The following is a 24,310-nucleotide window of genomic DNA, read 5'->3' as shown; positions in this document are numbered from 1 at the left end:
CTATCACACAAAGTAAAAAAAACCCAAATACATATAAAGTCCTCCTCCTCTTCTTGGAACAATTAATAAGCAAGTACTGGCTATATATATTAAAAAAAAAAACAACCAAAAAAAAACCAAAAAAAAACCCCAAAAAACCACAAAACAACAACAAACTGTGTGAGCATTTGAGATTCTTCTATCTTCTGAAATGGAAATTAATTGAAAATTGCTAACACTGTAGTGTTAGTTAACTTGCCATCTACAGAGTAGATAATGCTGTTTGATACTCAAAACAGGAAGTTTGCATCTGGATGTAAACTTTAAAGTTGTCATTTACTTTTAGTTTCTTATGTAACAGGTGTAAATATGTTGATGACACTTATTTAAGAATAAAAGTCAGATGCTGATATTTAATAGTAGCTTTTTGATTCTGCTTGGATGATACAGAATAATTTACAGGTTTTCACTGTTTACTGCTGGCATACCTCTTGCATGTTTCTGTAATGTTGCTCACAAAGATACAAAAACCTGTTTTTCTTAAAAGTTTATATTGTGTAATACAGTAACTTAAAGTCTAAAACTTGCTTCTTTACAAAGCAGCAGCAGTTGTACTGATACACAAGACCCTGCCATACAGTACTCCATCCCGAAGAGGTTTACTTTGCATATATGGTTAAAGTTACTATTCAACTAATGAAGTCTTTAGCAAATCACATCAATCACCCTTCCAGATCTTCATTTCTCTCAGCCCACTATGATAGTCTTCCTGCAACTATCTTCCCCCTTAGCTGTATGATTAACTGCCTTTCCATTCCCATCGTTGGAACCCACTAGTCCTTGAGGAAAGGTTGGGGTGTTTGGTGGTTTTTTTTTTATTTAACCATCCCCCCACCCCTCCAGTTCAAGTCAAAATTTGAGCTTGTTGAGTGCCATACAAATCTATACTTACTATTTTCTGTCAGCTAACTAAAGACGCATTGTGCATTGAGTGGTAGCCAACAGCTGACTTAAGGCAAATACTAATTTCACAGCAAGTGACGTTCTTGCTCAGACCACAGGAGTATTTGTAAGTTTCTATCTACAAAGATGTACAGGGCTATTATAAAGCCCTAAAAATAAACTATAACTCGATCAGTACTAATTGTTACTATTTTAATTGAATTTTATTTAATGCACTGAACAGATGGCCATTTGAAGTAGTGAAAAAGGTGTTTGCCTTGCAACAGCAATAGCCACATACCTTTGGATGTAAAATCCAGTCTCTATAGCAAAGTGACAAAGACTGATAAAGAAGCTTAAGTATTCCCTAGTTGTAAGAAAGTAATATCTTGTTCTGTAGTTCTGGAAATTCTGATGTTTATTATTCACTGAATTAAATACTTACGGCCAAATTATATTTTCATCCCATCACAAATAACAGGTCTATCTGCTGTCTGTGCTAACTGGGAGGTGAGATGATTGGTTACAGAGGGGCTAAAGTTCAATTATTCACTTCTCTCTTAGTTTATGAAAGGGGGTTGAAAATCCTGCTCAGCTGCCTTCCTGCTGTGATCCAAAACCCAAGTAGTGTGAAAGAAGCTTTTCACACACCTCCTTAGTGGATGCATAAGGCAAAAGGCAATTTTACCCTTACTAAATAGGATAAGAATATAATTTAAAATAAATGCAAGATGTCAACTCTTGAAAAGATTAATGCTGGAAGAACAGGTTGAAGTAATGAATTTTGATCAAGGCTTCCCATATTACTTTCTTTGCAGCATATTATAATTGATAGTATAATTAATGCATTATAATTGAGAATTTGTCAAAATGTTGTAATTGATAATTATCCCAACCTCTGTTCAAAAGTGTGACGTAAATTAACCTAGGTTTTAGATAGTAGACACAAAGGAATAAATTTGCTAACACCCTGTGAACTGAAAAAGGAACAAGTGAACTAAGTTGAAGTCAAAGATGTATTCCAGTAGGACTTTCCAAAGGAACTCCAAAAAGTTACAGATGAAAGATAGTACTATAAAGCAATGTAAGCTTTTTAAAGCACTGTAAGTTACACTTCCAGTGTTTATTTCTGGAAGACAAAAGTAAGCAAGCAAATTGCTTTGCCATTTTTTTCTGTGGATGCTGAAAGGGACAGCTTTCTCAGTTTTTTTGTACCATATAGATGCAAAACACTTTTCTGCCCTCTTTCCAAGGCAATTTTCACAGCTCAGTCTATGTGAGCAGAGCAGCTATAAAGCAGCAGCAGCAGAGTAACATCTAGACAATTAGTCAACACCCTTCAGCTGTCACCAGGATTACAAAAATTACCAGAATATATGATTATTAAACCCCAAATTTTACAATTCATGAGAAACAAACAAATAACAAGTCTTCTCCAAAACAGGACTACACGTGCACATCAGGAACATAAAAAACTGTAAATTTGTTGTGCTACCGTTTGTCCAACTACTAGCTCAAGCTCTTCGACAGATGCGTTACAAAGCTGGTGGATGCTTCCAAACTGTTGCAGTAAAAGCAGAGCTTTTGTTTTCCCAACTCCTGGAATTTGTTGCACTGTTCGAAACACTGATGGCTCTGCCAGCTGAGAACACTGTTTCCGCAGAAAGGGGTTACTGTTGTGATCCTTGCTTTGTTCACGGACCTGAAGCAAAACAAAACTGTAAGCGACACTGAGTGCCCTCTGCCGGAGCTCTGCTTTTGCTTTTTAAAATAGTTTCTTTCACCACAAGAGTTCAATGCAAACACTAGGAAGTTTTAAAAACTGGCTCCCTCCTTAAATGTACGCTCTTATTAAGGGTTTTGATGCAGATTCACAAAGTCTTACTAGGAAACCAATAGTTTAATACCAACAACCATGAATTAAAACAATTATTTTTGCCATCTTTTTGATGCCATCAGCGAACGGATAAATGAAAAGAGAAACAACATAAGAACACAGTTTCCCCAGCCTGAGACAAAGCAAAATCTTAAGTTGGTTTTGACAGAACTTAAGTGAGGATTGCCTAATGCTAATCAGTGGCACCTCAGTGAAAGATCACATTAAAAAAATCCAGTATCATGTTCTTCAGATTCTTTAATTTGTTCCCAAATGAGCCCTCTTTGCACTGAACTATACTACCATATTACTGTTGCAGGATACTTATTCCTTACATTCAAACAACAAAATATGTTGCATTCATTTAATATTCCAGGTATTCTTTCTGAAATGAATGATGGTTGTGAGAAAACAGGTAATTCTCCTCATCTCCCATACTTCAATAAATGTTTGTCCACTAACAGAAACTTACCAGCTGAGTAATAAGTTGAGAAGCTTCTCCTTGATTTGCCACAGGAAGCAACACCATTCCAAGTTCTAGCACAACAAGCTTTTGTACTGCTAAGAAGTACTGATCACTTATTTGGGTTTTCTCTACAATTACAATTCCCCCAAGACTGCTGGCCTGTATTGAAAAAAGAAGAAACAACCTTGTTAATGACAAGCTGATGCAATGCAACAGAGAGAAAACTTGTGTCAAATATGAGCTGCCTGAAAGGAAATCAAAGGAAGAGTAGAAGTTACAGCAACAGTACTGAGGTTTAATACATTATTACACAGTTACATAGGTTTTCAGTTCTCAGGTGGAAATTATCACAAAAGTTTAGCTCCACTAGAATTTAAAAATAACACAAGTAGAATGTTTTCAGAAGCACAGAATAAATAAATACCAATTGAAAACTCCCTTTCTCTTTATGTAGTACTTACATTTCTAAACCGAACTAATCTTCGTTTGAATTCATCCCCTGCAACCAAATCTGCTTCAGAAATATATAAAATGCAAGTTCTGTTTGAAAGGTGAAAATCCACAAGTCCCAAGCCATCTTCAAAGATAAGTCTAATTTTCCCTTAAGGTGAGATTGTTAAAAGAAAAAAATAGAGTGGTTAAAAATATACTAATAATTACTTCACAGCACAACCTTCATAATCTGTCAATAATCCTAGTGACTTGACAACAAACTTCATATTACAGAATCACAGAATGGTAGGGGTTGGAAGGGACCTCGAAAGATCCTCTAGTCCAACCCCCCTGCCAGAGCAGGACCACCCAGAGTAGGTCACACAGGAACACGTCCAGGTGGGTTTTCAATGTCTCCAGAGAAGGAGACTCCACAACCTCTCTGGGCAGCCTGTTCCAGTGCTCTGTCACCCTCACAGTGAAAAAGTTTTTCCTTATGTTGATGTGGAACCTCCTATGCTCCAGCTTGCACCCGTTGCTCCTTCCTGTCATTGGACATCACCGAGAAGAGCCCGGCTCCATCCTCCTGACACTTGCCCTTTATGTATTTATAAACATTGATGAGGTCACCCCTCAGTCTCCTCCAGGCTAAAGAGACCCAGCTCCCTCAGCCTTTCATCATAAGGGACATGTTCCACCCCCTTAATCACCTTTGTGGCTCTGCACTGGGCTCTTTCAAGCAGCTCCCTGTCCTTGAACTGAGGGGCCCAGAACTGGACACACCATTCCAGATGGGGTCTCATCAGGGCAGAGTAGAGGGGGAGGAGAACCTCTCTCGATTTACGGACCACACCCCTTGTAATACGCCCCAGGATGCCACGGGCATTCTTGGCCACGAGGGCACGTTGCTGGCTCATGGTCATCCTGCTGTCCACCAGGACCCCCAGCTCCCTTTCCCCTACGCCACTCTCTAACAGCTCAGTCCCCAACCTGTACTGGTACATGGGGTTGTTCTTTCCCAGATGCAAGACTCTACACTTGCCCTTGTATTTCATTATATTTCTCCCTGCCCAGTTCTTCAGCCTGTCCAGGTCTCGCTGAATGGCAGCACAGCCTTCTGGTGTGTCAGCCACTCCTCCCACTTTTGTGTCATCTTTAAAAGCCTTTCTTCTCTTTAAGCGAAACAGGTACAAGCAATCCAAAGTACTGTGTGATGCCTTTAGTAACGCCAATTAACAGCACTTCCAAACTACAGATTTGAAAGTTGTATAGCTTCTCAGTAAACTCTAAACTCGAACAAAAACATCACATGCTATTCTCAAAGGATCACCTTAATTTAGCTGGCTGTACTGCTGTAACAGACGATAGCATAGTCCCAGCATCCATGTAAGTTCAAGGGACTTCAGTGTAGATGCATATTCACAATAGCCCCACTGCTGTGGTTCCCAAGAAGCAGATACATGGTAACAGGAATTTCCAGCCTGCTAACATAGTCTGTACTGCAAATATGGGACCAGTCAGGCACAGAGTAAAGCTATTCCAGCCAATCTTAACAATATTGGGTGACAGAGGGGAATGCTTTGCCTGAATTGTTTTTCCTCTTCCAATTTGTTTGTGCTTACCTTGTAGCCTTTGGGCTATCTCTGACCCTCTCCACTTCTCACTTCCAATCACATGCCCATAAGGGACAACTATAGATCCTGCTGTCACAGGAAAGTTTCCTTTTGTTGTCATCAGACCTCCTTTAAATCTTCAGTAGCAGTTACACCCTTAGAAAGAAACGTGGAAGACATATTAACACATTTTATAAACCTGTTCAAACTTAATTTTATAACTAAAATTTATAAGAAGTAATAGTCTGGAAGAGACACTTCCCGAAGCTACCTTACAGTCATCGTTAACATATCAAAATCAGTAAGCAACTCTGTTTACTTGAATACAGGCTTGCAAACTCAATTTCCAACTTTGCCAGTCAATCTGAAAACCCCCCAAACTAAGGCACATACATGTTAAAAAAAACCCACACTGCCTTTTCTAGGCCTTCATCCACCCTTGCTGGGAGAAACTCTGCTTCAGTTACAAAGCTGACTCCAGAGGCATCTCCAGTCCTCAACTGGCAGCAGTCTCCAGACAGACTATTAGAAGGTAGTTACTGGGGGAGATCATTATCAGGTTTGCCAGCTTTATGCGGTGTTCTGACTTCAGGGGGAAACGGGACTCTTTGAGGCTAAGGCACGATTTAAGGAGAAGAGCCAAAGACGAGCCGGTGCCACCGCAAACATCACCACCCCGAGCTGCATCCTGCGGCCCGGCCCAAAGCGAGTCCTCACCGAGGGCCCGCTCTGAGGGGCGGGAGGACAGCCCCAAGGGCAGCCGCCGGCCCGCCACTGACCTGCCCGGAAGAGGCCGAGCTCCGCCCCGGGCGCCCCGACCTTTCGGGGTCGCAGCCCGTCCTTCGGGCCGCGACGGAGATCAGCCGGGACAGAGACGCCACCACCGCGTCGGGAGAGACGGCGCCTCAGCACCGCCACACGAAGAGCCCGCCTCAAGCTGCGCGCCTGGCTGACAGCGGCGGCAGCAAATAGGAAGCGACGCCTCTGCCGCCCATGGGCGAGTGAGAAGGCGGGTGGGGCGGGCCTCGCCACTGGTAGGTTGCTAGGGCCGGAGGAGGGGTGAGTAAGGCGCGTGCTGATTCGGGGAGCGCAAACCTACAGCCAATCTGCCGTGCCGTTGTTTTCTGGCGCGTGGCGACGGGAGAAGCGTCCGAAGTTGGGAGGAAGGAGTCGGGAAGCAGTAGCAGAGACTCTTCCCCCACCCGGTCCCGATGGCGTTTATTTTCAAGAAAGGCCGGAAGAGCCTCTTCGTGAGTACCGCGCCGTCCGGGGCAGGGCTCCGTCCCCGTGAGGCAGGGGAGGCAGGGGGCCGGGCCCGGCGGGAGGGCGGAGGGCCGAGGGCCCCGCGGCGGGCGGCCGCGCCCTGCCGTTGACGCCGGTGGTGGCTGAGCAGTTTGAAGTGAAAAACGGGGAGAAGCAGAAATCCTAAGCAAAGAAAAAAAGGGTGTCCGGAGGCCGGGTGCTGGCGCTCTCCTTTCCCTCGGTCCCGGGCCTGCCCGTCTTCTCCAGAAACGCCTGGCTTGGGCGGGGCGGGGAACGGGGGGTGTTTCTGGCGCCTTTCCCTTCCAGGGAGGCCTCTGGGTGCCGGCGGGGGCTGGAGCCCCCGGGTGGACGGGCAGCTCGCTCGCTTCCAACGCCTGCTGAGGTGCTGCTCCAAGCACGCGTTCGCTGCCGCGAAGTGAACTGATAAAAGTTCATAGCGAAAGCCTAGAGCGGCCAAGGGTATTGATCTTCAGCCGTTGTCTTCCTGTGGGATGACAGCATCAGCTGTATTCCCTGGCAGTCATAGTAAGACATCTACAGTCAACAGCCTTAAGTAAACAAGGTGGTGCATACCAGAAAGATTTCCAGAACTGGGAGCACTGCATTTGCAAGATGAGACCGAGTAACAGGACAGTTTTTGTAATGCATCATTTAGTTATTTGATGCGGCTTACTGTAAAGACAGAAATATTTCCCAGTTTACCTGTTAAGTATCCCGTGGGAGAAGACAAATAATAATTGCAAACAAAACAAAACTCTGTAGCAGAAATAGCAGAAACTTAGTCTGTTTTACTCGATTAAAAAAAAAGTAACATCTGTCTGAAGATGATGGACTTTATTGTGACATATTTTTTTCTGATGCCTAGAGAGAGGACAAGAGGCCATGGGCATAAATTCAAATACAGAAAATTCAACTTAAAACATAGTAATAAAAAAAGTACTGTGAGGATGGTCTAGCGTTGGAACAAGTTGCCCAGGGAGGCTGTGGAGTCTCCAGCCTTGGAAATACTCAAAACCCAACTGGACAGGATCCCGAGCAACCCTCTCTAGTTGACTCTGCTTTGGCAGGGACTTGGACTAGGCAATTTCCAGAGATCCCTTCCAACTTCAACCATTATGTGATTCCATTCACAGTACTCTTTGTAGGGAATTCTGGTCCCAGTTTTTCTGAGCCAGTATTTAATGTTATCCTTTAAAAAAAAAATGGTTGGTTTTGCTAAAAAAAAAAAAAAACACATTGGGATTTTTTTTTTTTTTTTAAATGCAGGTTGAACCTTTGACTGCAAGACTTGTTTAGTTAGAGTTTTTTCTTCTATCTCATAGTGCTATGACTGAGGATTTCCTCTGACTGACAGACCCTTTCTACAATAAAGGGACTAATATTGTTACTCCGAAGCAGGGTCCAAATATTTTGGAAAAAAGTTCATTTCTAGTACTCCTTTTTTCTTGTATATATACAGGAAAAAACCAAACTTGAGTAGGTTAAAATTCTGGTTTTGCAGATTGTGATGTAGTGGGTGGAAAACCCACATTCACGGGTCTTACGTAAATTACATTTCTAACCTTCATTAGTAGTTCTTCATACATGTTAAAAAGTTAAACTTGGAACCATTTCAAGTCTTCTGTTTACATTCATTGCATGTAATTGTTCTTCTTTTTTTATATTATTTTGCATTGTTAGTTTTTGTGTGTGTTTAATTCTATGTTTTTTTTCATTGTGATCCTTAAAGTCATTGTCAACTAATTTTATTTTAAATTGTTTAGAAACGTATAGCTCATGGCCTGGTCCCTGCTGCTACCATAGCTCCTAAACCTGCAGTTCCCCGCACCCCTCCCCCTCGTAGTCCAAACCCTTCTCCAGAAAGGCCCAGGTAGGTTTTGAGTTTGGTTTTTTTTTTTTTTGCTTCATCAACTACAATAGCATACTAGAAAAGCATGATTAGAGGAATTGCATGTCCTTGCTGCAGTATTTACATAAACCTTTTCATAAATATATTTTTAATCGGGGCTGTTCCATTCTTTGAACTTTAGAGATACCTATTTTTCTCCCACTCCTAAGCATGCTAAGTAATTAAGGGACAATGACCATTATGAATATGTAACTTACTGTAAATCTGAGTCAATTAAACACAAATGGACTATCAAAAGTTAGGGCCATTTTTAATTTGGCTGCTACAGGAGAGTGTAGGACTGTAGCAGTGCTAGTACCGTAAGTCAGGAAATTTTAACTCGTTAGAAAAGCATTAATTAGATGTTACTAACATGCCATTTTATTGTGTATTAAAAAAAGCAAGGACTTAAAAAACTGGCAGGTAAAACCATGTTGGACTGGATTTGAATTAGCTATGTAGGCAAGTTACGTAAAGAGAAAATACAAATCTATTTTTCTTTTAATTTGTAATTTCTTACAGTTTTTATATTTTCTCCATGTTTAGTTCAATTCTAGTTGTTTCCTATGGTCTTTCTAGTGTCTGTAACACTCCTACTTGATCCTATTTAATTTCTTCTTCCTTTTTGGCCTCCAGTTGTTGTCATTCCTGTTATAGTCCTCACCATTTCTCTCCTTTAATCTCTGTTCCTGCTTGTTTTTACCTGTTCATCTTACCCTTCTCTATACTCCGCAGCATCCCACGAATAGGCACTTCTATCTACTTATGCTTGCCCTAGTTTGCAGTGTGCCAGCATTTATTAAGAGCTTCAGAGTCATCAGTAAAAGGTTCAGAGCAGGGAATAATGGCAAGTAGGAGACAAAACAGCAGAACACAGAACACTTTCAACAAACACCAGGTAGTATTGTTATGGCTAAAGTGAATGCTAAGTACTGTAAATTATCAGTCAATTTTGGGAATGTAACTCAGTATATTCCACGATTTTCATGCATATGATTTGGGAAAATCAGCAGGTATTTTACTTTACTCTTAGATAGCTGCGTTACTATAGCTTGCCCAGTTTTGTCCTTTACTTTGGGAGTTAATGGTTTATAACCAGTCCCTTGGCACTTCCAGTAGTGCTTATGCTTGTTAACTGTGAACATTTTGCTTTGCTTAAATAGTGAAGTTATTTTGCAATGAAAAAATATAAAATGTGGAGCACAGAGAAGACATCAGTTTTGTTTCATTGCTTTACTCTGCTTTCTTCCAGATCTGCTCTAGCAGCAGCTATCCTTGCAACAACGCTAACGGGGCGCACTGTTGCTATTCCTCAGCCTCGGCAGCAGTCGCTTCCTGAAGGTGATTCCACTTGTGTGGAACAAGAATGTTTCGAACCATATGCAACAGTCACAGAGCTCAGCATGGGGTAATGTATACTTTCTGGTTTGCTATCTTATATTAGAAATAGAATCTGTCAATGATACAGTTTTACCAAAGAGTTACAGCAAACTCCTGCTGTTATAGCCACTTACTTTTTTCTCACTACGTCATAAATTGTGTCTGAAGTGATGTTTGCATTGGCTGTTTGGGCTTGTTGCATATATTGTATGAACTGATGGTTCTACTTTACTAGTGTTAATTTTTTTTTGGAAGAGTAGGCCATAGGCAACATTGAAACAGGCTTTAAACTGCTTCCTACTTGCAGGCCTAACTGGAAACTTGATGGTAGTGACAGATCTCCTGGACAGCCCCTGGAAACATCAGGCAACTACGGAGAGGATGATGATATGGATACCCATCTTTCAGATGCTGATAAAGAGGCAAAGTCCAGCTGTCAGAGTAATGAGAAAAGGGGAGAAGACTTTAGCACTAATGCTATTTATGCTGTTCCCTGCAAAAATAAGAAGGTAGGATTTTCAAATGCATTAATTCCTTCATCATGTTTTAATATATTAATGCAAATATTAAATATTTCTAAGGTCTTTCATTCTCTCCTTACCCTTCAGACATTTATTCAATTTTTATTTCACATGCTGCTTTTTGTAGTTCATTTACTCCTACACGAGTTACGTTGGTTTGACCCTCACAGATTCCGTATCTCTGATTATTAGGAGCCTTTTCTTGTCAGGAAAACACCAGTATTGTGTATAATTAATGTGCATAATTTAGTCTTGTAAAGTATTTTAGGTTGAGTGTGATACTTAGATTATTGGTTAAAAGCACTAAGAACTTTATTTTTAATTGGTGAAATCTTAGTTAATGATGCAGTGTTGTGCTAATGAGCAGAACCCTATATAGAGACAGGGGGATTCAGAATCAAACAAAATAAGTTACCTTGTTGTCTTGAAGACCAGTGGATTTTTCTATGTTAGAGTTTTGGATTGTCTTAAAACAGCAATGAGCAGCTTAATACTCCTAAGGCACATCTAAAGTTCACTCCAAAATGATACAAAAATTGAACCAACAGGAAGAAGTAACTGAGTAGTAAAGAGGCAATAAAATGCTATGTGTGTGAAAGAAATCAGAAAACAGCTCTAGGTGAAGAGATGGTAGTGAGTAAGAGGAGGGAAGGCAGGGGGGAATAAAGGGAGCAAGTGGAATATGTGGGACACTAGTATACTATTAACAGGATAAAACCAGCAAAGACAATGCTAAAAATTATTCATGAATCCTTCAGTGCTATGATAGTATAGATAAATGGGTGATCTTTTATTAAGAGCATGTTTAGATATGACACAGCAAACAAGCAAATGTAGGATAATTTCACAGACTCTTGTGACTGAATAAGGTGACAGGGAATATTTGCCCTGTGAACTAAACGGCTGTCATAGTTTCCCACCTCCTATTGATCACTGTAAGGTTTAGATTTTATTTACATAGGGTGTTTTGTTTGTTTTAGGGCTCTATGTCTTATCATTTATTATTGGAGTACAATTCCAAATGTGACTGGGATGTTAGTACACCAAAGGTTTCATACAGGTATCAATGGGCTATTGATAGTGGGCTATTTTGACAGTGTTATGGTGATTTAGATAGGCTTGTCTTATTTTTACATAGGAAGAGTTTCCACCATCTCAGAGTACTAGTGCTGACAAGAAAGAGGTGCCTTCTCATGAAACTGAGTTTCAGGTGCTGGTGGATGAGTCAAATGTGCAAACAGAAGGTAAAAAAAACCTTAAAGTCAAACAGCCATACCTTTTATTACCATAGGGAAAAATAATTTTGGAATAAAATAAATTTAATACTATATGATAATGATATATTCCTTTTTTTTTTTTTTTGAAAGGGTAATGAAAGAAATGCTACCAAATACTTAGCTATTTCTAGTAGTTACAGAAAATTAAAAATCTGCATAAAGAGGGAAGATTGGCCTGTGTTCACTGTATAACTGAAACTCCTACTAAACATCCAATATCAACCAGTGTAAAAGGAGAGGAGGTGTGGGGGAAAGAGTTTTGTGAACTCTTTGTCCTGTCCAGTGCAGTCATTTTGTACTATGTTTCTGCCAAAATCAATCCAGTTTATACTCTGGAAACCATTAGGGTGTTACTGTGCTCAAAAAAATGGAAAAAAGTAGAAACTACCAGTGTTAAAAAACAAACAAACAAACAAACAAACCCCCAAAACAACAAAACCAAAACCAAACCACAACCAACAAAACCCAAACCACTAAAGAGATAAAGACAACATTTTTTAATTGGTCATTTTTCTTGGATAAAAAAATGTCATGGCTGAAAATCAGCAGTAAGAATTTTTTTTAATAATCAAATAGCGTGATTCTAGGATTGTTTATCCTTTCTACAGAAGTTGTCATTCTTGCTATCTTTTAAGGTCTGGGCCTTAAAAATTATACATCAGGTCACAGAGGAAGGTTCTGACAGAATAGAGCTGAACATGATAATCAGTCTCAGGTTATCATCCTTAGTTCTGAATTTTTATTCTTCATGAATAATTTTTTTTGCAATAAGTAATTTCACTAGATCAGGGACATTTGGTTTGTAACTGGATCTGTCATACTTTCTTGTAACAACAGAATATTGTGGAGAAAAAATTATGACAAGAGCGCAAGACCAATCTATCTGCATAGGAACTTTATTGCGTAATTTTAAAATCAGAAAAACAGGGAACCAGAATTTGTTCTAGAGCTGCAAAATGCAGTTTTTACAGAGGATGGCAGCACTCTAGTAGTTATTAGATAGGAAGGAGGAAGCAGAACTGAGTCCGTTTTTAAAAAAATCTTTGTCTTTCTAAGTTTTATTCACGTTGGATCCCATTGTTGTTTCAATATTATTTCAGTGGAGTTATTTGAAAAGCTTTATAGAGAACAATATCCAGGAAGAATGGGTTGCTTTGGTAGAACCATTTGGGAAGCAGATGCATTAAACTGAAAAGAATAGAATGTATAAACGGTTTCTTATCCCTCTTCTACATAGTAAGTGCTGCAGATCTTGGAAGCTGTCAGATTTGCAATTGCCTTGTTCAGAGATGCAATAGAATTCAAGCCTAGTAAAATTAATGAAAATATTTCATTTGTCCTTTAGTCAAATTTTAAAATAACAGTGGAAGACAATGACACAACTTCATTTCTTCCATAGTTACATCTATACAGTGTGAAGTAAAGTAAGGTCACACATCAGTATCCTGATACACCATGAAAGAGATAATGGAAAGTTAGTCACCTAATTTGTGGTTTGGTGAGGACTTTCTTACATTTATTTGCAGTATAGAATATGTGTGCTTACATATCCATATGAACCCTTATAGTTTACAGACTTACATATACTTTTGCATTTAATTGACTAAAAGATCTGTTTTTCTTTAGGAGAAGACCAGCATCTTGGCTTGAATTTAAAGGTAAGACTTATGTGATGTTAATTTGTGATGCCTTTTGGATAAAAGGGTGTTATAGAGAGTTGGTAGTTTACAATTACTTAAAAGAAAACTAATTTATTGCCACTAGGGAATCTTCTGGAGTACAAGATGGCTAATTCCTTTTGAAAAAATATGACTGTATAGGTAAATAGGTCATACAACAGTTGGGTTGTTTTGGTTTTTTAACATCTTCTGTGGTTTCTTATACAAAAGAAAGAAACAGAGCAGGAGACAGCATATTAGTAGTAAGAGGTAGCTCTTACTGATAGTTTCCAAATTCTGAGCCTGGCTTCACTAGATTTTTATCTAGTTTTCCAGCTGGGTCCATCGGACTGCTTTCATAAGCTTGAAAAAAGATACCCAAAAGTTTCGTTTCTCAGGTCAGCTTGCTGGAGTATTATTTAAAAAAATAGTTCTTCCATTGTTAACATCACTTTTTTTTTTTCCTTCAAATTCTCGAGCACTTTTTTTTTAAAAATTGTTCATGAGTTTTGACTTATCAGGGGATTGGTATGTTAAATTATGTGGCATCATATCCTTACAAAACTTCACTGCTGTTTCATAAAAACATGGAGAAAGTTTGTATATCGATCGTGTTCACCTCAAGTAAACCCATTGGTATAAATTCAGCCTGTAGTTCCTTCCTAATGAAAAAACCTTCTGAAAATATCAAATAGGTACTTTGTTCTCCCTTTGCTAGTCAAAAAAAAAAAAAGTTCTTCAACTTTGAAGAACATTTTACATTTTAATTAATTCACTGATTCCCAGTTAGGGACTGACAATTCATATCATAATAGACTATTCTAAAGTCTTGTTTTATGCAAACTAACATGTGGGAGTAATATCCATCCTGTTTGGTCAAGAAGATTTGTGTTTATGTAACTTTTATGTCAGCTATAAAATTGTTTTGAGAACTGAACATCTCTGACACCTGAAGTAAATGTTAACAGTTCCAAGTGTCCACAAGTGACTGATGGAAGTGATAAGTGATGTCAAGATGGGGAAATGACAAGTCACATATTGTCAGTAGTGAATCCAACATTAAATTTTGTTGATATAAAAGAAACTGCTTTAAAACTTTTGTTTCTTAAGCTCTCCAACGGTGATGCTGTTCAGAGTACTTCAGAAAGGATAACTGTTAAAGCAAACTGTGTAATTTTTTATTTTTCTGCTAGGAAGAAAAATCATTAGCTGAAAATCTGATATGTGAAAAGCCTCCACCATCACCAGGTACTTGTGATTTTTCTATGACTTTACTACACCTTTTCACTTCATATGCATATAAAAATCCATTTTCCTGCTGTATTCTCTAAGCCTAATTTTTGGGGAAAAAGAAAGCGTTTCTCCTGTACAGGACAGGAGAAACTCGCGAGTGCTCTGTGATATGTATAAAACCAATAGTTCCAGGCTCTTTGTTAGCTGTTTTAGACTTGTTTTTATTTTCTAATCTGAGTGACTTTTGAAGTCTTAAGTAATTGTGAAATGATGTAATGAAATTAAAGTCATACTGTAACTCTCCAATGCCTTAAGTTTCAGCTGCACTAGAGGATGTCACCTTTGTGTATCCTATCGCAACTGAAGTGGTAAACATACAGTGATAGGAGATACGTGGTCTAGCTTCAGCTAGTGCCTTATTTGTATGTTATTGCATCCATGTAACAATTCGAGGCACAGCACCTCTGAACTTCATGTGTTGCATGGATGGAACATGTGCCTATCATGAGTTCATGGGGTTTTGTGTATTTCTGTGATGTCCAAGTATCTTCTGCCTTCTCACAGGAAGTTAACAGTGACCATAAGTGCCTGAAATATTATTAAACACATGAAGCTGTTATAAGTCATCAATAACAAGAGATAGCTCTGTATTTCAAAACCTATTTCTTGGATTTCATATATGTCCCATACTAAGGAACAGTTCTGTACTCAGTTATATTCATGCATGTATGCTGTTAGATTATGCTGGCTCTAAGAAGTCTGACAGTAAGGGTAAAATCTCAACCTTTCTTTTAATAGGAAACAGTTTAGCCCATACAGATCATAACAATAATTCGAAAGCGTGATTCATTATTACTGATGCAACAATATATCCATGATTTTGCAGATTATCTGAAATTTTACTTTTGTAAGGACTGTTAAGTAACTCTGTTCAGTAACAGATCATTGAAGCCTCTTCAGTGGGAAGGAGGGTAAAGTTTTCATTACACAGGTGATTAAAATAAGGAGGGATCAAAAGGACTGCCTAGTCCACACAGGGCACATAAACTTTACTTACTCCAGTGGATATTTCTGTCCCACCTCTCTAGTCACCGCTGCTAGAGAGAGGGAGATACGCTGACACTTTCTTTTCCCTTTACAGAAGGAATATTTTCATTATCTGAGAGGAAAGATGGGAACTTGCAGCTACTCTTTCCAAATCCTCTTTTTTCATTCTCTCTGGCCTTACCTTCTGGGAGCCATGAGCTGATTTATAAAGTATCTCTTGTACATATGCTAATATTAGAAAAAATGGATTACAATTTGCTGAATACTATTTAAATACATTGTACTGTGTGTGGCATTACAGATGTGTCTATTCGGACAAGGCAAGCATGGGAAAATATGACTAAAGAAAAGTTCAGAGAACTAAAACGAGAAAACTGGTCTCTGAACAAGGTGTACCAGGCTATGGTCCAACAATTTGAGGGAACAAAACAGCAAATGGAAGAACTGCAGTTAAACCTGAAGAGACTAGAACAAGAGAACAGAAGACTTGCAGAAGCTGCAGACAAGTCACATAGAGAAGGTGGGAGAAACATATAAGCTATTCTATAGTTGTCTTGCTTGATTTTTCTAATTTCTTAGAGCCTGTTCCTGCAATATAGGTTTCTACTCATTGATTTGAGCAAGTACCTATGCAGTAGTTTCTGAACAGTATTTTCTACATTTGTAGAAATTTTGTCAAGGAATACTTACATGATCATGAAAAAAAATTACTTGGTTGTTTGAAATGTAATGATTTTTTGTTAGTAATTTTTCATGGGATTATTCCATTACAGTATTTTAAGAGAAGTTCTCTTATGATTCTAGGTTATTAAGATGCTTTTTCCATACAATTAACAAATTACTGTGAACACTTCTTGAATTTTGATTGAACTTTCTTGTTGGATATTTGTTTTAATAGAGGAGACTACAGAATTACTTTTTCTCAGACAACAAGCACAAGAACTTGTAGATGAAAATGATGCTTTGAAAATGACGGTCCATCGTTTAAATGTAGAATTAAGTCGCTATCAAACTAAATTCAGGCCACTGTCCCAAGAAGAGGTGAGAATCTTGGTTATAAAGGCAATTTGTACTGAAATGTCCCATTGTCCTTTCATTCATCTTTGAGTTAAGATTATTTTCTCCAAATTTGCCACAAAGTCTACAAATAGCATTGGCTTTTTCTGAAATTTAAAATAAGCATTTATTGTTAAGTCTAACTTTAAGAAGTTAGTCTAACTTCTTAAAGTTAGACTTTCTCCTATTGTTAGTAACTAGTTTCAATTTTGTTGACTTTGAGCGTGTGTTACATATGCAACACATAATTAGAAACATAAACTTGTTTGTGGTAATAGTTGTGACTGCAGTGGACAGTGGTTGGTACTTCAAAAAGCAGGAAATAATTTCAGTATCTTTTTAAAAATCTCCTTTAGCATCTAAAACTGAAAGGTTTACCCATGAAAGGACCACCACCACCATGGCTGGTAAGTAAAATAATATTTTTCACTTACCTGTTCATTCCTTTCTAAGTAAAGTAGCTGAATTTCTTTACTGGAACCCAGTATTCAGGATATTATTTAGTTACTTTGCTGAACTGTCACGTACTAGTAGAATATTATAAACGTTTATGTTTGTTGCATAAAAAGATGTAGGGCAGAGCTTTGCAATGAATGTGTGTAGCTCCAGTTGAATTTATAGTAAGCTGCAGACTGCGCACAATCACCAGCTTTGAACTACTGAATGCAAATTAAGTAGAAGTACTGTTACCCTGAGAATCACAAATACCATCTCCACTTAGTATTTGTGTCTAGCATATAGTTGGTTTCCAGGTCTATTGCCTGTTAATCTTACTACTAGTTAATCTTTTGTTGTGATTATTTTTAAGATGATACTAAAAGAAAAGAGCATATTTCAGTGATTCTGATGGTAGGAATGGTCATGGGTCCTCTAGTAGCCTATGAGCTTCTGGCAAGGCTAAGGCAAATAGTCTGTGAAACTGAATGCATTTGTAATACGAGAAACAATTTCTCCTTGAAATGCTAATCAGATCTTAAATTTTTCTTCCTTATTGTTATTCAGAGCTATACAGAAATAAGAAAGTCCTCCTTGTCCTCTTTCTAGTTATAATATCCAAGAATCACATACGTATGTATTTAAAGATGCAGGTTTGAGAGTGTAAAACTTCCTTTCCCAATTACTGATGAATCTGGGCTAAATTTGATTAACTGTATTCACTGTAGTGTTTCAGATTGGTTTCGTATTCATTTGCATCCACGTTCTGCTGTGTTACATATACTGATAAGTAGTAGCTGCTTTTTAGTGAAGTGCGCAAGTATAGCATCGAGCCGTGTCCTTTCCAAAGCTGGCTCCTGAGGCAGTGCTATTGAGTGCTGCTGCAGCATCATTTTGCATATGATGATCTGTGTGCTTGTGTAAGTCCTGCACTGTTGTCTGCAAGGCATATACAAAACCCTTAATAGCTTTTAAAACTAGCAATATATAGCAGGAGAAGTAGTAAAAAATATTGATGACATTATGGTTTGTATATACCATTTGAATTATGGTAAAATTGATTTATATGGATTGATTTATTTTCTTTTTTTTTAAGTTGGATATGAAGTATTTGTCACCTCTTCTGTTGGCATATGAAGATAGAATAAGAGAAAAGGAAGATTTAAATCTTGAACATGAGGCAAGTTGCCATTTAAAGAAACTATACTTCTACACTAAAGCAGAAATGACTGATTTTTTTTTTTTTTTTTAAAGATTTGTCCAAGCTGTTTTTTGCCTGCAATTAAAAGTGACTTTGTTTTACTTTTCTCTGCATAGTTATCGTGCTATCTTATCCTCCTTGGCTTGTTTGGTTTTGTCAGCCTTTTCAGATGTAGAAGCAGGCACTACACTGAGATGTACAAGAATTGTGCATTCTGAATAGAGTAAGCCATAACACAGTCAGCAGTAGAAAGAATTTACTATTGTCATTCATAATGGGGATTCACTGCCCTGTATAGCTATTCTTCCAGTTACAGGCCTGTGGATTTTGTGGTAGAAGAATACTTATTTCTAGATATTTAAGGAATTAGTATTAAGGAATCGATACCCTTTTTGCTCTTTAGAAGTATTTTTTTTGGTCACTGAATCTTTGAAAAATGGTGATTTGCTTCAGAGCAGAACTGCCCTATCTTTTTAAAATAATTTATTTCCTCAAAAAATCCCTAAGCCATAAAATGAGAACAAAACACTGGTATTACCCTACATGATATTACCCTACAATATTCAAATTCATGTAATTCATGCTGAAAACGTATAGTATCATCTAGTTATTTCCTGAATCTGGATTTTAAATCCTTATTTTAAGGATCTACAACTTGCTTAATTCAAATGACACTTTGAAAAACTGTGGCGTAATTCAAGTATCTATATTATTTTTAATCAAATATTAGTAGGTGGTTGAAGCAATTTAGAAGTATGCACATCTGAATAAAAGATGAGTGAGTAGTGAAATAATATGCCATTAATAGAAGAATCAGAAGGCACCCAGGCATGTATATTTATAAAAGTTTTTGTTGATGTAAAAATTAAAATGGAATACTTGCCTCTAAAGAATTTTACATGGAGTCCTTTGTCTTCCAGGAGGATATGAAGAATTTTAAAGTACGAGTTGAAGAGCTGGTGAAGGAGAATGAATACCTGCATGAGCAATTAAATAAAACTAACTTTATTACTGCCACAGAATGGCAAGTGTTATTCTTATAAATTAATTTAAAAGCTACTAATTTTCTGCTTGTTGCATGCAAACTTTTAAGATTACAGATCTTAAGGGAAAATTTTATTCACCTCAAGCAAATTAAGTTTTGCTGAAGAGTTAATAAGGTCATGATTATGTCTTGTTGGAACAATGCTGATCTGCAATGCCCAAGATAATTTTGGAGTAAAGATTAAATAGTGAACATGGAGTTTTGTACCTGAAGCCCATGTAATTCTGTCCCAGACCTTGCAGGTTACCTACTTAACTTTTATATTTTACTAATAGTAGGAATGTGGCAAAGACATCAGTTTTTCATTAATATAAAATGGTATTGGAATATGGCATTAGAAGAATTTGATGTTTTTGAGAAGTGAAACAATGCAAACATAATGAAATTTAGTAGTATAAAATACATATGAGACTTGATAGCAATTTACGTAAGTCAGGCATTCATCAGCTGGTAACTGAGATGGAGAAGAGAGCAATGGTGCTGGTTTATCACAAGATGATTGTCAGCTTTTTAGAGTAACAGCTATAAAGAAAAAAATAAAGGCAGTACAGTCCTGAGAAAGTTAAAATAGGTCCTTCTAGTAGAGGCTGGGCAATAACAACACAATTGTATGGAAATCTCTGCAGAGTCCCAGTCATCCATATTTAAGTACAGGGAAACAAAGCTGAAAATATTTGTGGTGTAGCCACGGAAACGGAGGGCCTCTTTTATTTGGAGTTGAGGCAGACTGGCCTCTCTCACATAGGGAAACAAAAGACAATGTTGCTTTCTGTAAGCAGATCAGGAACGGGAGTCATGGAGTATACAAAGAACTACTTAAGCTGCATTTATAGAACTGCGGGCAGTGTTACTAGAACAACAACTGGGTACTCATTGACCATAAACAAAGTGGGAACTGGAAGACGATTCCTAACCAGTGTAATAGGTTTTGGAACAGTATCCTCTGTGAGTAGTGAACGTAAAAATTCTTACTGCACTCATGCCACAGGTGGTAATTGTAGGGAAGGGACCACATGGCACAGTGTCTACATGAGGAGGACTTTATGATTCAAGCTGTCTCTTCCAATCTTAAGTCTCTCTGCAGATTTAACCAATAACATGGACTGACTTCCAATGGCTCCTCAAGGAAGAATTAGAGAAGTGTTTAGTTTCTGTATAGATTTGGTTAAGTAGGTTGTTATAAAGGTATCAAAGTGTTTTGTGGGTGCTTTAGTAAAATACTCTGGATATTATATGTATCCTTGGATGCTTATATACTGTCCACAGATTCCAAAACACTGTTCTCATAGAGGTGTTTCAGTTTCTTAAATACGAATTTTTGAACTTCTAACACCTTTGCTTTTAATTTTGCCTCTCTGCAAATGAATGAGAGTTCATAACTCTCTGAGCTGTCTCTGTATCTAAATTGTATATAAATGCCTGAGGGAAGGGTGTAAACACAGTCAGGGTCTTTTCAGCAGTGTCCTATGACAGGACAAGAGGGGGTGGATACAAACTGAAATACAGGAAGTTTCCTCTAAACATAAGGAAACAGTTTTTCACTGTGAGCACTGCAACAAGCTGTCCAAAGAGGCTGTGGAGTCTCCATCCCTAGAGATATTAAAAATCAATCCCTCCATGGTCCTGGGCAACTGGCTCTAGGTACCTCTCAGTGATCAGGGGTGTTGGACCAGATGACCTCCAGAGGTCCCTTCCAACCTCAGCCATTCTATGATGCTACCATCCTAATTCACACATACATATATTTTTTCCTTCTTTCTATAGGGAATTTTTGCTTTAGTTAGTAAAATATTTTAAACATTATTTAAAATAATTTACATTTTGAGGGTTGTGAGTTCATGTCTCCAATAAGCTTACCTTGGGTCCTGGCATTGTTTTCAATGAGGGTTTTTTATTTTTAAAATTTTTCTTTTAAAGATGTTCAAATATGATTTTATAAGTTTACACTGTTGGAAGTCAGTTGCGTTTTTTCTTTGGACATAAGTTAATATTTGAATTAGACTTTATTTATAAGCTGGTCATCATTGCAGGCAGCAGCTGCAAGCTCAGGCCAAGCTGGTCTTGGAAGAAAACGGATTGTTGATGGAGCAACTTGAAATTCAACAAGCTAAAGCAAAAGATAGTCACCGACAACATGTTCAGGAAGGTAAAGTGCTTGAGTTGCTAGGCATTTGAACTACACCAAAGGTGGTACTGCAGGTTTGGGGTTTTGTTTCTTTGTGGTTTTGGTTTGGTTTGGTATTTGGGGGGGTGTTTTGCTTTTGGATTTTTTTTTTTGCAACTTCATATATGCCTACAAAGTATTGCTGAATGCAGGTAACACTAATATGAGATCAGGCTCTGGCTGTCAACTGATACTGAAAAAAAATGTCTGTATCACCACTTGACACACCACACCGTACTTGATTTTTGACTTGCTTCCTCTGAAAAAGTGACAAGAACTGTTAAACAGCAATACGCTCATTTTCATAATTTAAGAGAACTTTAAACTTTACAGGTTGGTATTTATGAGGTATTATTTGCTTATTTAAATTTTCCATTTAGATTTGTAGGGGTTTTTAATTTTTTGCTTTGCAACCAATGTTTAGCACTTAATATAGTTAACTAACATAAGTAGGTGTATTTGATTTTACACTTTTATAATCTGATACTGCTTAAATGTACATGCATCTGCAAGTAATAATCTGTTACCTATTGCTGTTTTATCAGAGGTTTGTATTTGCTTGAATTCAGAACACTTAATATTTCTTGTCTTGCCTGTAAATAATATTTCTTGACCAAGATTAATTTTTCTGCTGATAGTTATTTTTTGAATTAGTAAGTCCCTCTGGATATTTCTGGTTAATAGTCTTCTGACTGGATATTAGAAAGAAAACAGGCATGTTATTGTTTAAAATGCCCAAACTGAAAATAAGATTTCTTTGTGAAGCTTAAAAAACATAACTGAGTCTTAATTTACAGATCAGGATGTTCTGAAAAACTTTAGTTATGTGTGATTAACATAAGTCACCGATGAGAACGGTTTCCTTAAGTGAACCTATGTAGCAAAACTCCAGTTCTGAAATTTTTTATTCATCTGCCACCTAATTCCATAAATACTTTCCTTTCTGGTTTTGAAGTTTATGAGTTTCTTGTTTAGAGTTTTATTTCTCTATATCCATCTCTGTTTAGAACATAACAACTCAGCGTACCCAAGGCTAAAGGCCAGACAATACCCCAAAATCAGGTGTTCCTCTTTCCAAATCTCAAGACAGTTTGATCTGGTATGAGTTGTCAGAACATCCCTAATAAACTGACAGATTTTGTTATCTATTGCTGCAGTTCTCACAAGGAAACAAGAGCCCTGATCTTCCATTCAGTTCCTACAGCTGTTTTGGCAGTGTATCCTGTGACTGAAATACATACTACAGGAAAAACTGAGAGCTCAGTGAACAGAAACTAGGCAGTCTCCAGATGTGTGCCCTATCTACTAGGTTACAAAAGTCATGTTCCATTTTAGGTTCTTTTTAATAAAGTCTGAATCAGAGGATTTTTCACAGTAAAATGATGTTTCAATGAGCAAATAGCTTATAGCCCTGCAAAGTAGTGTTGAAGTTTTGGCACTTTTCCAAAACAGACAAGTCCACTGTTACATCATGCTATGAACAACTAAGAATTAACATATTACTGGTTTAGTTGGAGTTTCATTAGGTGATTGAATTAGTTCTGTTGGGTTTTTTTCCTCTTCAAAGCTTCAAAATTGACCAAACAGATAGTAATCTTAGAAGATAAGAAACAAAGTCAAGAAAAAGAGATAGCAGAGTACCAGAAGCAGTTGGAAGCTTTGCGTTCTACTTGTGAAGAGTTGACAGCCAAACTGGACAGCAGAATAGCTGCAGAGGAGCACGTTGCTTTGGTGAATGATTTAAAAAGGTATGAGTTTACACATGGTGCACAGAGAAACAATTCTGTAAAGCATTCACATGAACAGATCTGTGTATGTATCACTCTGTAGGTAGGAGGCGAGTGGGTACTTAGGCTTGTAATCTAGGAAGGTAACTACCAAAAGTACAAAGAAAGGTAAAGAAATATTTCAAAAATAACTGTCTTGCTTTTTATAGACCACTAAAATTACAGAAGGAAATCCCAGATCTAGAGACATTGGTAGAAGTGTTTCTACCATAGAGTACTTGCTGCTAAAGGTACCTTTTTAAATAGTAGAAGGAGAAGGCATTAAAAATATTATTTTTGTCAAATCTGTTTACTTTATCAACACTGTATATAAAACGTTCTAATTCTTTTGTTCCGTTCTTTGGGAAAATCTCTGAATGATCCTGAAATTCTAAATGAAAAATAGTTAAGTTTCTCTGGTCTTTACAATATGGAAATAACAGCACAACACACAAGTGCTGTCATGCAGCATAGTCTGTAATGTTTCTCTAAAGATATTCTGTAAATTTGTTTCCTTTCAAGCCTTAGGATAGTGCAAGTTACTGTTTCTTGGTACAGTGCCTTCCTGAGAAGTTCTCAGACCTTGTTTTCTGGCACTGCTAGTAATTTATTTGGAAAAAAATTAGGAACGGAATACATTTGGACTATATCAGATATTTTTAGAATTTAAATTCTATTTCAAGTGCAGTCAGGATGAATTATTTTAATAACTTTGTATTATGCATCATTCATGCTTTGATATGCTATGAGACTGTATTACCTCTCCAATGTCACCACTGAATATTAAGCATTCTCAAGGCATCTTTTTCATACCTTCGACATAGGTATCCTACTGTAACTTAGCTTTTTAGTGAAGTAGGTCTATATGTGACACCTGTTCTATGCTGTTGGTTTTTGCAGCCATTTACAACAGGAGCAGGAGAAAAACCGCTGCGAGGTGGAGGATCTAATGGGAAAGATAGCATCACTGCAAGCTCAAAACAAGAAACTGCTTTTAGAGAAAAATAAATTCATGGCTGACAACAAGATCCTGGAAACTGAAATGGAAATGACACAAAAGATGAACAG

At 37.7% G+C, this 24,310-nt stretch overlaps 2 protein-coding genes across 2 annotated transcripts in view; one reads left to right on the top strand and one right to left on the bottom strand.

Annotated features, from left to right (window-relative positions):
• Positions 1-2,380: 2,380 nt before the first annotated feature.
• FAAP24 (FA core complex associated protein 24) lies at positions 2,381-5,429 on the bottom strand. The gene is made up of 4 exons (XM_086469482.1): positions 5,318-5,429; positions 3,725-3,864; positions 3,270-3,422; positions 2,381-2,623 (listed from the first exon to the last, which is right to left on the bottom strand). Exons 1-4 carry the CDS (start codon positions 5,427-5,429, stop codon positions 2,381-2,383), a joined length of 648 nt encoding a protein of 215 aa, XP_086325608.1.
• A 1,043-nt stretch (positions 5,430-6,472) lies between these two features.
• The window catches only part of CEP89 (centrosomal protein 89), a 34,615-nt gene continuing 16,777 nt past the window's right edge, over positions 6,473-24,310 (top strand). Inside the window, exons 1-15 of the mRNA XM_086469100.1 lie at positions 6,473-6,558; positions 8,335-8,441; positions 9,712-9,867; positions 10,147-10,348; positions 11,499-11,604; positions 13,267-13,295; positions 14,489-14,543; positions 15,877-16,095; positions 16,474-16,616; positions 16,988-17,038; positions 18,163-18,246; positions 19,188-19,295; positions 21,347-21,458; positions 23,044-23,224; positions 24,143-24,310. Of these exons, the coding sequence (XP_086325226.1) occupies positions 6,520-6,558; positions 8,335-8,441; positions 9,712-9,867; positions 10,147-10,348; positions 11,499-11,604; positions 13,267-13,295; positions 14,489-14,543; positions 15,877-16,095; positions 16,474-16,616; positions 16,988-17,038; positions 18,163-18,246; positions 19,188-19,295; positions 21,347-21,458; positions 23,044-23,224; positions 24,143-24,310 (1,760 nt within the window). The 5' untranslated portion in view covers positions 6,473-6,519. The remainder of the gene's footprint in view (positions 6,559-8,334; positions 8,442-9,711; positions 9,868-10,146; positions 10,349-11,498; positions 11,605-13,266; positions 13,296-14,488; positions 14,544-15,876; positions 16,096-16,473; positions 16,617-16,987; positions 17,039-18,162; positions 18,247-19,187; positions 19,296-21,346; positions 21,459-23,043; positions 23,225-24,142) is intronic.

Source organism: Leptosomus discolor, chromosome 8, assembly GCF_034619465.1.
Source record: "Leptosomus discolor isolate bLepDis1 chromosome 8, bLepDis1.hap2, whole genome shotgun sequence".
Classification (NCBI taxonomy): Eukaryota; Metazoa; Chordata; class Aves; order Leptosomiformes; family Leptosomidae; genus Leptosomus; species Leptosomus discolor.
Note: the sequence above shows the minus strand (reverse complement) of the source record. Positions and strands in the feature narration are given on the sequence as shown.

Excerpts from the sequence above, each read along its gene's own strand:
- FAAP24 (XM_086469482.1), bottom strand. The coding sequence starts at position 5,429 with ATGACAACAAAAGGAAACTTTCCTGTGACAGCAGGATCTATAGTTGTC. Across the intron at positions 3,423-3,724 it reads GATTAGTTCGGTTTAGAAAT|GCCAGCAGTCTTGGGGGAAT; the intron begins GTAAGTACTACA and ends TTTTCAATACAG. Across the intron at positions 2,624-3,269 it reads CTCAACTTATTACTCAGCTG|GTCCGTGAACAAAGCAAGGA; the intron begins GTAAGTTTCTGT and ends GTTTTGCTTCAG.